The sequence below is a fragment of the Eptatretus burgeri genome, chromosome 10 (genome assembly GCF_056783735.1).
Source record: "Eptatretus burgeri isolate ZD-2024b chromosome 10, Ebu_testis_v1, whole genome shotgun sequence".
Lineage (NCBI taxonomy): Eukaryota > Metazoa > Chordata > Myxini > Myxiniformes > Myxinidae > Eptatretus > Eptatretus burgeri.
Genome location: NC_140970.1, coordinates 68215949 through 68230948, shown reverse-complemented (window position 1 = coordinate 68230948; position 15000 = coordinate 68215949). Strand labels below are relative to the sequence as shown.

Sequence of the window (15000 nt, the reverse complement as noted above, 5' to 3'; positions counted from 1 at the left end):
ATCTGTCGTCCCTCTCATCAGCAGACAACAGCCTCTTCACTCGCTGCAGATCTGGATAAATTCTCCAGCTGGTCCAACATGTGGAACATGTCTTTCAATCCTGACAAATCTCACACTCTCACTATGTCGATCCAAATGGACCATCTCGAACCTCCCCACCCCACCCCCCCCCCCCAATCTACTTGCCAACAATACTCTTGAAGAAGTCCTTTCATTCAAGCTTTTGAGCCTCACTATCTGCCATGATATTTCCTGGGAAAGCCACATCTCCAAGCTGGCCTCCAAAGCCAGTTGCCGACTGGGCATCCTCCATCGTTTAAAGTCCTTCCAAGGCACACCTGAGCTCCAGAGCACGCACAAAGCTTTCATCCGCAACCTGGTGGAGTACTGCTGTCCTCTCCGGGGTGGTGCTCCCGCCTCTCACCTTTCTCGGCTTCACGCTGTGAAAACCAAGGCATTTAGGATTATTGGTATCTCCCGCAATAAAGCTGAGTCTTTGGGCCTTTCGTTCTCTCACCGCAGGCAGGTCGGTGGTCTTTCTTTCTGCTCAAGGTCTGCCAGCAACCCCCTTCTGTCAAAACTACCAAAATCAAGAATCACTGCTCACCTTCATTCTTTCATTCCTCTTCTTACCCGCCTTTTGAATAAACTTCCACACTCTCGTCAATCCCATACCGGTAGTAGTGGCGTGCGCCTGTAATCCGGCTACTCGGAGGCTTGGGTTGGAGGATCGCTTGAGGACGGGCGCTCTGAGCTGGGCCACGCTGTGAGAGGATGTAGGGCAGCCCGGAATCATGGCGAAACCCAATCCTTATCCCTGTGTCGTAAGAGGCGACCAGGGTTGCGTCAGGAAGGGCATCTGGCGTAAAACCTGTGCCAAATCAGTATGCGGATCATCACGGATGATCCGCTGTGGCGACCCCTAACGGGAGCAGCCGAAAGAAGAACAACAACAACACTCTCGTCAATCCCACTCTTCCCTCCAAGTCTTCAAAATAGCTTTTCACAACCATCTCTTATCCTCCCCATCCAAAACCATGATCTTTTCCACCTCCTTCAAATTCCCTGCTTTCCATCTTGAAAGTCCCTGTGGTGTCCATCTTGTTTACCCTGTGTACCCCACCCCATCCCTTTCCCTTCCTCAGATCTAATGTCTCTGTACCCCACTGTTTGGTGCTTCCCTCTCCAACACCTCTTGTCTCCTGCTCCCCTTGTTATATATAAATATATATATATATATATATATATATATATATATATATATATATATATATATATATATATACATATATATATATATATATATATATATATATATATATATATATATATATACATATATATATATATATATATATATATATATATATATATATATAAATATATATATATATATATATATATATATATATATATATATATATATATATATATACATATATATTGTTGCGGATTCGCGCCCGCCGGCGTGCGAACGGCCACGTAACTCGAATCGCGGCACGTCGCCCACCGGACGGACAATCCAATCGTGACGCTCTCGGACTAACGCTGGAACCAGTCACGGGTGGATCTTTCGGCCTCACCACGATCGTGCCAATCGCCCCCCCCGCGTGGGATAGGGTTGCTCGCCAAATTCGACCTACCTAAGTACCCACACGGAGGGTAGACCGGGCGATCGCACCTCGCCGCAGGTCGACTTCGGACACGGGCCACTTTAAGCGACCCGTTCCCTACTATCGGGATAACCGAGCGGTGTTATCGTCGGCCTCGACGGTTCGATTAATTATCGGACGTATTCAGCCCACTACCAACCCTTTACGTGAAGCAAGATGGAGATTCAATGAAAGAAAAGACGAAGCGAAACGGGAAAACAGTTCAACATAATTCACATTTATTTCGCGATGAACGGAAAGCACACATATACAATTACACCAAAAGCAAATGTAAAAGAAGAAGAAACACAATATTACACAAAAAGCAAATATAAAAGAGAAACACAATGCAGATCTATTACCGACTACGCGAGCACACGGCAACACTTATGCAGTTTTACTTCACAGATGGCGCCGACAACACATATACCCAAAGCAAAAGAAAAGGACCACCCTCAAGGATGAGGGGGGTAGGCGGGCCTGGGGCCGAGACCGTGTCGGGCCTACCCGTCTGATGATGAGACGCAAAGTGGCGGTGACGCCCCAACTCCGCGGGCCTCGCGGACGGTGTCTGGTAGGGGGGTGGGAAAGGGGCCCCCTTGTCGCACTATCTCAGCGCGGGGGGAAACAGGAGGGGGTTGTGATGCTCAGGGGATGGAGGATATCTCCCTGTCTCGGGTCCCGCGACGAGCGTCTCACCATGACCTCGGTCGCGCCGCCGGCCTCTCCCTCCGCAGTTCCCTGAATCCGACGTGAGCACACCCTCAACCGCCTTCGCCGCCGCCGCCTCTCCACAGCTTCGTCCGATCGCCCTCTCCGTCTCCTCTCCTGACTCGCCCCAACTCTTCACTGGCTCCGCGAACTCCCAACTGCGAACTGCCTTGACTGACGAACGCAGCCGTTTATATGCCCCGTGGCTTCGCCCCTTCACCTTTGACCCTTTACCTCCGACCCTTCACCTCTAACTGGCTCCCCATTGGACCGAGGAAAAGTGGGCGTGAATGCTTTTTGATCCATGAATTTGCATATAGCGACCACGCTCCAACGCCCTGGAGGCGGGGCCAAATCGCCCCACGCTCACCGATAGGACGGAACAGAAGTGGGCGTGAGTCGTTTTTGATCCGTTTTCTTCGGAAAGTCTGTGATGTTTCTGAACACGCTGCTCGGTGCGCGCCCTGCACGAGTCCAGTATCGGTGCCCACAAGTGGCGCAAGAATGGTGGTGATGCGATGGTGGCGAGTTGTGACGGTAAAGGTCGTGGCTGTTGTTGTGAAGCGGCATTGCGGTTGGTGGTTGTTGTGTGATGGCTGTTGAGACGTGGTTGGTGGTGGTAGTAATGGCGGCTGGTCCAAAATAAAGATAGTAAAAGAAAAACGGCTATCTAGAAGGGTCGCAGCCCACATGAATGACATTTATTCCCTCTAAACAACGGGTTTGGGCCTAACTACACATACACTTACAGAGATATCTCACCTAAGGGACCTGAATGGTGGTTTGCAAATTTCGTCAACCACAACACTACCCCCTCCCCTTTTTACAGACTCGTCCCGAGTCGTCAAATTTTCGTGTGCCATCATGTGTAGTTTTCCCCTAGTACATTTTACCTACGGATCCCTGAGTGCGACATTCATGGTATTCGTGTCCCCAAAATAAATAACCTGAGGGCTGAGTAACTACCTAAACAAACTCACTCACACGGACGACTTAAATAAAATTGCCGGCGCTAGGACAGACATGCCGGGGGCGCACTCATATTTACAGTACATCTTAACCTTAACTTACAAATTTTACACTAAACCATGGCCCAGGATCAATGAACTCTGCAAAAAGAAAGCAGTTAGCAGGGAGCCAGGCTGCTCGCATGCAGTCTCTGACTCAAACAATGCAGGTGACAGGGAACGTGGCCGGCTGCTCACACGCAGTCCAAGGCCTTCCCTTTTGAACTGAACGCAGTGAACCACAACGGTGCATGGGCTGCACAACCGAAGTCTCCGTGCCAGCTCAAGTGGCACACGCAATGAACACAACGGATGGATGGATGGACACAAACACGGTGCACGCGCCGCCACTGCAGGCCCGTGTTGTAGCTGCCAACAGGGCAGTTCTTGCAGCTTGCAAACTGTTGCCTTGATCCTGGCGCACATGGCAATGAACAGGGGGGGGGGGCAAAGCAAAAATTGAACGGGGCTGGTGAACAGGGGCAATGGGCATGGCATGGCAAAGGCAGCAGGCAAACACAGCCCGCAGAAGAAGGCCGCTGCAGGCAAACACAGCCGGCAGACGAACTGGCTGGCACAGGCCTTGAAGAAAAACAGCCAGCCGGCAGTTGAAGTGAGCCGGCACAGGCCTTGCAGCAACACAGCCAGCAGATGAAATGGCCGGCACAGGCCTTGAAGCAAAACACGGCCAGCCGATGGCACAGGCCTTGCAGAAAACAGCCAGCCGGCAGATGAAGCTGGCCAGCCTTTGCCGTTCAGTGGAGGTTGGTGGAGGGAGTGCGGTGGTGCTGGCCACTCGGAAGGCGGGCTTGGACCTACCCTATGGTCTCCCTCCCAAACTATCGCCTTTGCCTGTCATTGTCTATACCCACTCCCTTAATTTGTCAAACCCAATTTAGCCCCAACTTATTTTTTTGTTGTTTTTATTTTTACTTCCCCACTATAAATCGTCCCCTAACCCCCTGTACTGTCCTTGTTCGGCTAACCTATCCTGTCACCTAGCCTACTCCCAACCCCTATGTTCCTTTCCCGGAGGGGAGTAAGGGGGAGCTAACGTCCTGTGTCGAGGCCCAACTCAAGCCTCAGAATGGCCTCCCCAGAGTTCGGCGATCTATAACCAAAGTGGGTCCAGCGGCCCACAACGAGAGCGAGGGGATGGATGGTGCGGAGGGGTACATCTCCTAATCTACCCTAACCATTTAACTGTTAAACTACCCCGGGGCTTCAACAAGCGCCTCTCGCTTAAACTATTGGTTCTAACAACCCAGATTCCCGTCGCCTGTGTTGGTGTCCTCACAATTTCGGGCCTCGCCCCCAATTTTCTCTCCGTGCCCTCACACGGTCTCATGGCTGGGACACGTGGCTCCCTTTGGCAGGCACGACCCTCTGCCGAATCTCCCGCTATGGCACCCCCGGGCACTACACTGCCTCCGATCCTACCAGCTCCCTAACACCGGGGAGTGCCCCCCATGGCACCTCCCCTGAAAGGCACACGTGGCAGGCTGGCTTCCCAGGCCCCTTTCCGAGGGTCACCCGTGCCCACAACACTGCCCACGCGGCCAATGGCGCCCCGGGCCCCCGCACCAAGCAGGCGCACCCGTGCCCACTACGCTATCCCGGCCCCCCATGGGCCCTTGGCCTACCACGGCCGACTAGCCTGGTGCCAGAGGTACCCACTCAGCGATACTCACCTTTCGCAGCCACGCTCCCAAGCCCGTCAACAGGGCTCCTGCACCCCTCCAAACGGGTTTCGAGCCTACATTCACACCAACAGCAAAACGACCTCCATTTTTCAATTTAACTAACCCCCTAACTCACTCTACACTGACCCCGGGGTCCCTTGGGCGGGAGTCACTCCTCCCCCCAATCACTCATCGCACCATGCATTCCCCATTCGCTCCACTCACGCAGACCCGCTGGCCTCACTCACTCATCATGTACTCACCTCACAACTCTTCAACACACACACCGCTGAACTCTGCCATCCTTCTAACTACCTCCCCTAACTAACTCGTGCTCCCACGTCGTCCCTTAAACTAGTAGCACGTTCCTTTTAACACTACGTAGCTAAACTACGTCCCCACTACACATTCACTGTCTGTCACTGTCTTCAAATCAATAAAAAAATCATTTCCCCACCTAAATCTGGCTACAATCCCTCTAACTCATCCATTCCACGGACTCCATGAGGACTTCCCCCTGCCCCATGAAGTCGGTCTAGCTAAGCTAACCCTTCCCCCAAACTAGTTTCCATCCTGTACCCTGGTCAAGGGGGTCTTCCACCCCTTGCCCAGGAATCCTGTGTACCCGAAAGTGAGGCTTGTCTTTTTTTTTTTTCTTTTTTTTTTTACATGCGCATCACCAGCGCGGCAACTCACAGCTCGCGCACTTTGCACCTGCCCGTGACGTCATGCAGCTGCACGTGTTCCTCGTCCCTCCTTGGACGGTACCATTCGGCAGGGATACCCCTCCTGCCGGATTCCAACCCCACGTGCAGCCATGACGTCACCGTGCGCATAAAAAAAAACACAAGCCCCACGTCTCGAGGGGTTCCCCACGCGAACACATGTGCTTTGCCCGTTGGAGCTTAACACACACGATCGCGTGGAGAACCCGTCCGGTCCAAATCCGTAATCCTTCCTAAACTTTGTCCGTCCGCGGGATCGGCAAATCCACCGCTGGCGTTTCCGGACCGGGACTTCACTCTCGCAAGCGAGCACGTGGGGGCCTCGTGCGTTGCACAGCACGGACCTCGTGCTCACTGCTGGGTGAACCCGGCACGGTCCCCGAAACAACTACAGCCGCTACTCGGCTTTCTTTCCTCTCATGTCGCCGTCGTCGCCATTCGACCCACGCACACCTGCGTGTTACGACGCTCACACTCCATTCCATTACATTCACCCCGGGAGACGCGGCTGCATGTTCACACATGCCGACCGACATCTCCCTTACACATAGCGACCTTGCACACGCTGTCTCTCTCACACTCGGCCGCTCACTCACTCGTGCCATTTCCCTCACACAAACCATACCACTCACACACGCGGGGGCACTCATCCGCGGTGCCTCACTCATACACCGTGCCTCACTCACACACACGGCGACACTCATACACGGTGCCTCATCCACACACGGCATGCTGGGAAGCACGTACTCCGGCACAATCGCCACCACACCACTCACACACGGGGTCGCTTCCACACACGGGGACGCACTCACACCTTGCACCACACACACAGGGACAACTACACTGGGGATTCGTGTCCCCACAAGGGTCTCCGGGGCCTCTATACCCCCCAAGCTCTCCGTGCACCTGTCCACAGCACTCCTCCCCTCGACCTCGCAAAGCACGACCGAACTCACCTGGTCGTGACTCGCCTCAAGGGGACATACTCCCTCCCCTCGTTCCTGGAGGAGGCCATCCAGCTGCTCGCACCGGGCCTCCACCCAGTCCACCAGCTCACCCCCATTGTCCTCCACTACCTCCGTGTGTGTGTGTGTGTGCGTCTCTATCCCCGTCTTCATCGTGTAGTCTTCCCTCTATCGTTCCCATCTCCCGTGTCTCTGCCAACTCAGTCACCTCTTCACCCTTTACCTCCCTTGTCTCAACTATTATTTCTGTCTCTTCCCTTGTTATCTCCCTCGTGCACGTCTCCGTCACCCCAATTAGTTTGTCCCTCTCGGTTACCGTCACTTTTTCTGTCACGACCCTCGCCCAACACGCCCCCCGAATTATTTTTTCACCCGCCTCCACCGCGGGCCCGACAGCCGTTGCACCCCCTTCCAGCTTGTTCGCTCCCACACGTGGAGTCGCCATTTTAGCTCCCTGGTAACGGCCTTCATGCCCGCCTGCAGGCATCGGCCCATGTTCTGCGTCTCACCCCGCAGCTTTTTAGTTTCTTCCTTCATTTTTGTTTCCATTCCGTTCATTTGCTTGTTCATTCCGTTCATTTGCTTGTTCATGCCTTTTATTTCGTTTGTGTTTGTATCCATCCTTTCGTTCATTTGTTGTGTATTCGCATCCATCTTTTCGTTCATGCCTTTCATTTCATTTGTGTTTGCATCCATTTTCGTTTTCAGTTCCGCATTCATTTTTGCCAGCATGGTGAATAGCTGGGCCATGTCGGGTGCGCTTGGGTGAGCCGATTCGGCAAGGATCGGGGGTTTTGGTGGAGAGGGGGAGGGGAGGTGTCATACACCGCGGCCGCTGCCGCACCTATTTCGGGCTCTGGGTTCAGTTGGGTGAGTTCGTTTTCCTGTACAACCAACATTTCCTGCACGGGGATTTCATCCTGGACCATGGATTCTACACATTCTACATCCATTTCTAATACCCCCGGCTCCCGCTCGCCTTGAGACGCCATCTTGCTTCTCGTAAAGGGTTAATTTAGCTCGCTCGTAATTTGGAGGGAATCGGGGGTCGCTCCTCTCACCCCTGGACCGATTCCCGTGAATTTAGCTGGAGACAGGAGAGCCCGTTTTCCCGTTCTCCGATACCAGTGCCGCGAGGAGGGCGATGAGTTTGTATCCCACTCCTGACACCAGTGTTGCGGATTCGCGCCCGCCGGCGTGCGAACGGCCACGTAACTCGAATCGCGGCACGTCGCCCACCGGACGGACAATCCAGTCGTGACCCTCTCGGACTAACGCCGGGAACCAGTCACGGGTGGACCTTTCGGCCTCACCACGATCGTGCCAATCGGCCCCCCGCGTGGGATAGGGTTGCTCGCCAAATTCGACCTACCTAAGTACCCACACGGAGGGTAGACCGGGCGATCGCACCTCGCCGCAGGTCGACTTCGGACACGGGCCACTTTAAGCGACCCGTTCCGTACTATCGGGATAACCGAGCGGTGTTATCGTCGGCCTCGACGGTTCGATTAATTATCGGGCGTATTCAGCCCACTACCAACCCTTTACGTGAAGCAAGATGGAGATTCAATGAAAGAAAAGACGAAGCGAAACGGGAAAAACAGTTCAACATAATTCACATTTATTTAGCGATGAACGGAAAGCACACATATACAATTACACCAAAAGCAAATGTAAAAGAAGAAGAAACACAATATTACACAAAAAGCAAATATAAAAGAGAAACACAATGCAGATCTATTACCGACTACGCGAGCACACGGCAACACTTATGCAGTTTTACTTCACAGACGGCGCCGACAACACATATACCCAAAGCAAAAGAAAAGGACCACCCTCAATGATGAGGGGGGTAGGCGGGCCTGGGGCTGAGACCGCGTCGGGCCTACCCGTCTGATGATGAGAAGCAAAGTGGCGGTGGCGCCCCAACTCCGCGGGCCTCGCGGACGGTGTCTGGTAGGGGGGTGGGAAAGGGGCCCCCTTGTCGCACTATCTCAGCGCGGGGGAAACAGGAGGGGGTTGTTGATGCTCGGGGGATGGAGGATATCTCCCTGTCTCGGGTCCCGCGACGAGCGTCTCCACCACGACCTCGGTCGCGCCGCCGGCCTCTCCCTCCGCAGTTCCCCGAATCCGACGCGAGCACCCCCTCAACCGCCTTCGCCGCTGCCGCCTCTCCACAGCTTCGTCCGATCGCCCTCTCCATCTCCTCTCTTGACTCGTCCCAACTCTTCACTGGCTCCGCGAACTCCCAACTGCGAACTGCGTTGACTGACGAACGCAGCCGTTTATATGCCCCGTGGCTTCGCCCCTTCACCTTTGACCCTTTACCTCTGACCCTTCACCTCTAACTGGCTCCCCATTGGACCGAGGAAAAGTGGGCGTGAATGCTTTTTGATCCATGAATTTGCATATAGCGACCACGCTCCAACGCCCTGGAGGCGGGGCCAAATCGCCCCACACTCACCGATAGGACGGAACAGAAGTGGGCGTGAGTCGTTTTTGATCCGTTTTCTTCGGAAAGTCTGTGATGTTTCTGAACACGCTGCTCGGTGCGCGCCCTGCACGAGTCCAGTATCGGTGCCCACAAGTGGCGCAAGAATGGTGGTGATGCGATGGTGGTGAGTTGTGACGGTAAAGGTCGTGGCTGTTGTTGTGAAGCGGCGTTGCAGTTGGTGGTTGTTGTGTGATGGCTGTTGAGACGTGGTTGATGGTGGTAGTAATGGCGGCTGGTCCAAAATAAAGATAGTAAAAGAAAAACGGCTATCTAGAAGGGTCGCAGCCCGCATGAATGACATTTATTCCCTCTAAACAACGGGTTTGGGCCTAACTACACATATACTTACAGAGATATCTCACCTAAGGGACCTGAATGGTGGTTTGCGAATTTCGTCAACCACAACAATATATATATATATATATATATATATATATATATATATATATATATATATATATATATATATATATATATATATGTATATATGGGTTCTGTGTATTCGCTTTTATATAATCCTTGACATTCATGGGTCAAGTCATGGGCACAAATGAAAAAATCCCCTTCCCCCTATGAGCTATGAGGGTGGTGGGGTTGGGGGTGGGGGTGGGGAGACGACTTACGATCTTCGTCCGATCTCCCCCAGATTTTGCATACTGATACGTGTTGGTAGTACTCAGGGTAACCTCCCATCCCCCCTACATGCAGGTCTTTCTAATGTACAAAATAATGAATAGGAAGCCACAATGACTTGAAAAGTTTGAGTGAAAATGCAAATATATTGATCATAAACCAAATGATGTGGATTTCTATGTTTCTTCTGTAATATTTAATCCACAAGTTTAAGACGAGACAGTTGATTGTACTATGGTGTGTGTTCCTTTGTTTAGGGCATGGTAAGGTGAAAGTAAAATGTACACGGTTCAAGGAAAGACAATCAAAGGAGTGAAAGAGAGACCGATATGTGAGAGCTTAAACATTTGATAAGTGAGGATGTAATTGCAGAATAACTCAGAGATCGTGTGTTTGGCCTTGTTTCACCTGTTTTGTCACAATTGGATTCCTAGTTCACAACGATATAACCACACCCTGGTACTGTACAGGCCGGGCGTTCCATCAATGAGTATGTTGTCCTTCTGAGATCAGCACTGACCGTCATCAGTTCGCATTCCCACGGTACGTTTTTAGAAAAGAGCAGGCTGTTGTGTAGCAGTATCCTTCGCCAAATTCGAAATTCCTGCTATTTGGTTGTGGTCTTCTTTGGAACATCGTGTGAAGGAGAAGCGACTTGACCAAGGATAAGTTCTCATTTACAGAAACATTCACAACAGGAGATAAAAATCGAGGGAGACACAAAGCGCCCTCCCTTTCTTTGGGACGTTCTCTGGATGCAATTTTAACACAGGGACTGAAAATTCGTTTCTCGGCTTCTGCCGGACGAATTCGGCTGCAAGTTTCAGAAGTAACTCCTCTGTACGTCGATGTTATATGTTCCGAATTTCAGCAACGTCCATTTCGGCATTGTTGAGTTTTTAACTTTTTTCGATCCTCGTGGAGGATCTCGAAGTCCGACTCACGTTGTTTTACTTGTGGACTTTTTGTTTCACAGCCGACAGTTTTCATCGAAACTTTCTGAAACTTGGCGTATATATGTAAAAATTCCCTGCGCAGACAATAACCATCTCCGATTTTGGAAATTCTTCCGAGAAAAAAAGTTGACGTCATAATATCGCCGCTAATGGAAATCGCCGAAAAAATTATCTCCGAAACTAGGCAAGCTGTTTGAATTTTGTTTGTGGGAATCAAGCCGGGCATTAGCACAGATAATTTATCGCAAACCTGATACATCACAATGACGTCATATTCGTTTTTATGATGTCATCATGAAGAGGACGAGGATCTTAGCTCATTCGAGCTTGTTAACATAAAGGGTTTGTTTCATATAAAGGGGCACCAATTTTTGAAACATATTAATCACACAAATGCACATTATCTTATGTGTTTTCGTTTTCAAGGTACACAGAAATCTTTACCTACTGACAGGTTTTAACCTAAATGTGAAGGACGCCCCTTTATATGAACTTTTCTTGAGCATTACTTGGGTCCTCCGAAGAACACAAGCGTAGTTCAGCATGCACACGAGATTTTTTGAATGTGCCTTATTTTCTCTCATCTGAAGTTTTCCACAAGCTATGAAATGTCCTTCTTTTCTCCAGTTTGCCAAGTGGCACATTCAATGTAAAGAACCTTTTCTATACCACTGGCATTTTTTCCAACAATTGTGTGTGTTTCTATAATTATATATATAAACATATGGGGTTTCACGATGTGGAATGGAGTCCTCCCAGGGTGGGCTCAAAGTATCCACCTTCATTTCAGTAAGGGGTCACGATTCATGGACCAAGCTGTGAAGTTTTCTGTTCTCAAAGTTTTGTGTCGTGTTCTCTTCAGTATCGTCACTGAGCCCCGGACAGCTTCCAACTGTAGTTCGTTTGTAGTAATATTCCCAGGGATGGTTTTTTAAATCTCTGTGAGGTTCTTTGTCATCATTCCCGTAGCTCCAACTATCACTGGTACAACTTTGGCATTCTTCAGCTTCCAGGATATTTTCACTTCATTCTTGAGATCTTGGTATTTGGTCATTTTCTTGATTTCTGCATTGTTTCGTCCAAAATCACTGCTATTAACACCTCAATGTGCAATGCCTTCTCTCTTTTATTGTACCTAAGTATGATATCTGGTCAAAACGTTTTGTTTTCGATGTTGACACTCGATGGGGTCATTAGGTCATACGTGAGCAGTAGTTACTTCCATATTTTCAGTGATTGCTTTTGGTTCATGTTTCCACAAGTTTTCTGTAACTGGGATATCAAAGTTTCCAGATGTGCCAGCGGAATTCTTTACAAACTCTGTTGTGTCATTGCACATCCAGTTATTCTGACATGTTTTTAATTTAATTTTGTGTTCGGTCATCAAGCTCAACATGTCGTCCGTTTTACCAGTTGCTATTCAAACCTCAATGTGGGCGGAATTTTCTCCAGGGAGCCCAGGGAGGGGGAGCCAGAAGTCCAAGTAGCTCAGGGTTCAAAGGGTTAATAGCTTGCATGATTTGAGTGGCTAATGCATAAGCTGTCTCTCATGTCAGTGTGTCTGGTTCCATGAAAACACGCTCACTTACTCTGGGAATCGATGCTTTCTCTATTATCTGATCTGAAATTAATTCCTTCATGAGAGATCCAAAATTACACTTCGCTACCAGTTCATGTAATGCAGCTACATACTCACGAGTTGTCTCCTTTGGTCTCTGCCCACGCTAATGGAATCTGTACCTTTCCATCATGGCGTTTTGTTTTGTTTAAAAATACACCTCCCACAAGACAACAGTAGCATTATCGTTATCGGAAGGGTCCAGCGTTGGATGTATCCGTTGGCCCTCTTGTCCCTCACAATGGATGAGAATGGCTCTTCTCCGAACCGTCGTCACTCTCTCTCTCTTTGTCGAGGCCATTTGCAATAAGGTATGTCTGAAAAACGATGTACCGTCATTTCCATGGGACATGGTCCGGCGTTGACCATGTGGTCAACCATGGTCAACCATGTGGTTGACCATGACCAGGTGGTCCGGCGTTGACAGGCTGGTGGGTGTAGGAAACTTAATCCTGCCATCTTTGTCACCAAAATGTTGCATCTCATTAGATAAACCACACAAACACATGGGATCAGAGTTATCACGACTTATTATTGTAGCCAACATGGCGGTGATCTGGGAAACACATGGGATCTCCATACCGGTGAGACAGGTTACATGACCTGTGATCAGCTGGTGTATCACATGACTACACAAACACAACAGCAACTCTACTGGGTATGGTTGAGGGAAGAAGAGGAAGAGACATATCTTGAATGCGTTGGGTGCTCTTATTCTTCTCCCCTCTCCCAGTCTTCCATGCCCATACTCATTAATAAATTATCTTGGGAATTAATTATTGCTCATGAGATCTTGTGTGTGGTCATTGGGAGTGGTCTCCATAATCCATAGTCAATTGGCAGATTCATCCATTAGACAGGGAGATTGGGTTAGTGCAGAAGAGCTTCCAACCTCGCCTCCAAAGCCAGTCGCCAACTGGGAATCCTCCGTTGTTCAAAGTCCTTCCTCGGCCCACCTGAGTTCCTGACCACATACAAAGCTTTTATCCGCAGCAGACAGCAACAGCCTCTTCATCACTGCAGATCTGCATAAATTCTCCAGCTGGTCCAACACGTGGCACATGTCTTTTAATCCTGACAAATCTCACACTCTCACTATGTCTATTCAAATGGACCATCTGGAACCCCCCCCCCCCATCTACTTGCCAACAATACTCTTGAAGAAGTCCTTTCATTCAAGCTTTTGGGCCTCACTATCTGCCATGATAATTCCTAGGAAAGCCACATCTCCAAGCTGGCCACCAAAGCCAGTCGCCGACTGGGCATCCTCCATCGTGTAAAGTCCTTCCTTGGCCAACCTGAGCTCCTGACCACATACAAAGCTTTCGTCCACAGCCTGATGGAGTACTGCTCTCCCCTCTGGGCTGGTGCTACTGCGTCAAAACCTTTCTCGGCTTCACGCTGTGGAAACCAAGGCATTTAGGATCGTTGGTATCTCCCGCGGTGAGGCCGAGTCTTTGGGCCTCTCACTCTCAAACCGCAGGCAGGTCGCTGGTTACCTGTGGGTTAATGGTGAGATTCCTGTAGAGAACTGGCAGGCTCCATTCATGGTATCATGCCTTCACCTCTGCTTGTTGTTACAGGTCAATGAGCAATAACAACAAACAGTATGTCTGTTAGCTTTCAGGAGTACGTACGTATAAAGGGATATTATAATCAAAATAAAGACCAATTACTGCACCGTAGTCCCAAGAAGGAAGACAGACACAGCGCGCGCGTGCGCACACACACACACACACGCACACACACACACACACACACACACACACACACACACACACACACACACACACACACACACACACACACACGATATCGTGGTAAGTACTCACAAAAGCCATTTTATTTGAAGTTATACCCTTAACAAAGTGCTTCCATTGTGCCTTTTTGTGGCCACTGGTCTTCACCTGGGCCCACCAATTTTATGCGGAGGTCTCACACATACTAGCCGACCCTTTCTATCCTAAAGTTGGCAGTCACTGCCACACTCAGTGCACATATTACATACAACTTGGCCAAACATTACCATGTTTCAAATGTAAATCTGAACTATGCAAAACACAAGGGCCATACCATAATCGTTAACACCACATTCTAACGATGGATTCCTCCTTCATTCAACCCTCCCCCCTTCCACATAACTATACATTTATGTTTGCATTTATAACAGAATAACTATGTGACCTATGTTCAAAACAATTTGTGGAATCGTGTCAACTGAAGCAATCGTGTATTCTCACACGCACACACACACACACACACACACACACACACACACACACACACACACACACACACACACACACACACACACACACACACACGCACGCACGCACGCACGCACGCGCACACACACACACACACACACACACACACACACACACACACACACACGCACTCTTCAAAGGTCACATTGTTCTAATTTCCTGAAATAACACTCAAGTCTGCCTCGAGTGACGAGGCCTTGACAAGCAGGTATGACAAGCCTTGACAAGCCTTAATAATCTTTGGTGAGCAGGTATGACAGTAGTATTACAATGAGAGACAACATATTGCT

The 15000-nt window shown here is 49.9% G+C and overlaps 1 protein-coding gene across 2 annotated transcripts in view; it reads right to left on the bottom strand.

Annotated features, from left to right (window-relative positions):
* The window catches only part of SLFN11 (schlafen family member 11), a 26297-nt gene that overhangs the window by 6541 nt on the left and 4756 nt on the right, over nucleotides 1–15000 (bottom strand). The window contains exon 1 of one of the 2 annotated variants that reach the window (XM_085898820.1): nucleotides 676–811. The exons of the other annotated variant lie outside the window; for it this stretch is intronic. Within the exon in view, the coding sequence (XP_085754946.1) occupies nucleotides 676–796 (121 nt within the window). The 5' untranslated portion in view covers nucleotides 797–811. Of the gene's footprint in view, nucleotides 1–675; nucleotides 812–15000 lie in introns of those variants that run through there. 2 annotated transcript variants of the gene reach the window in all.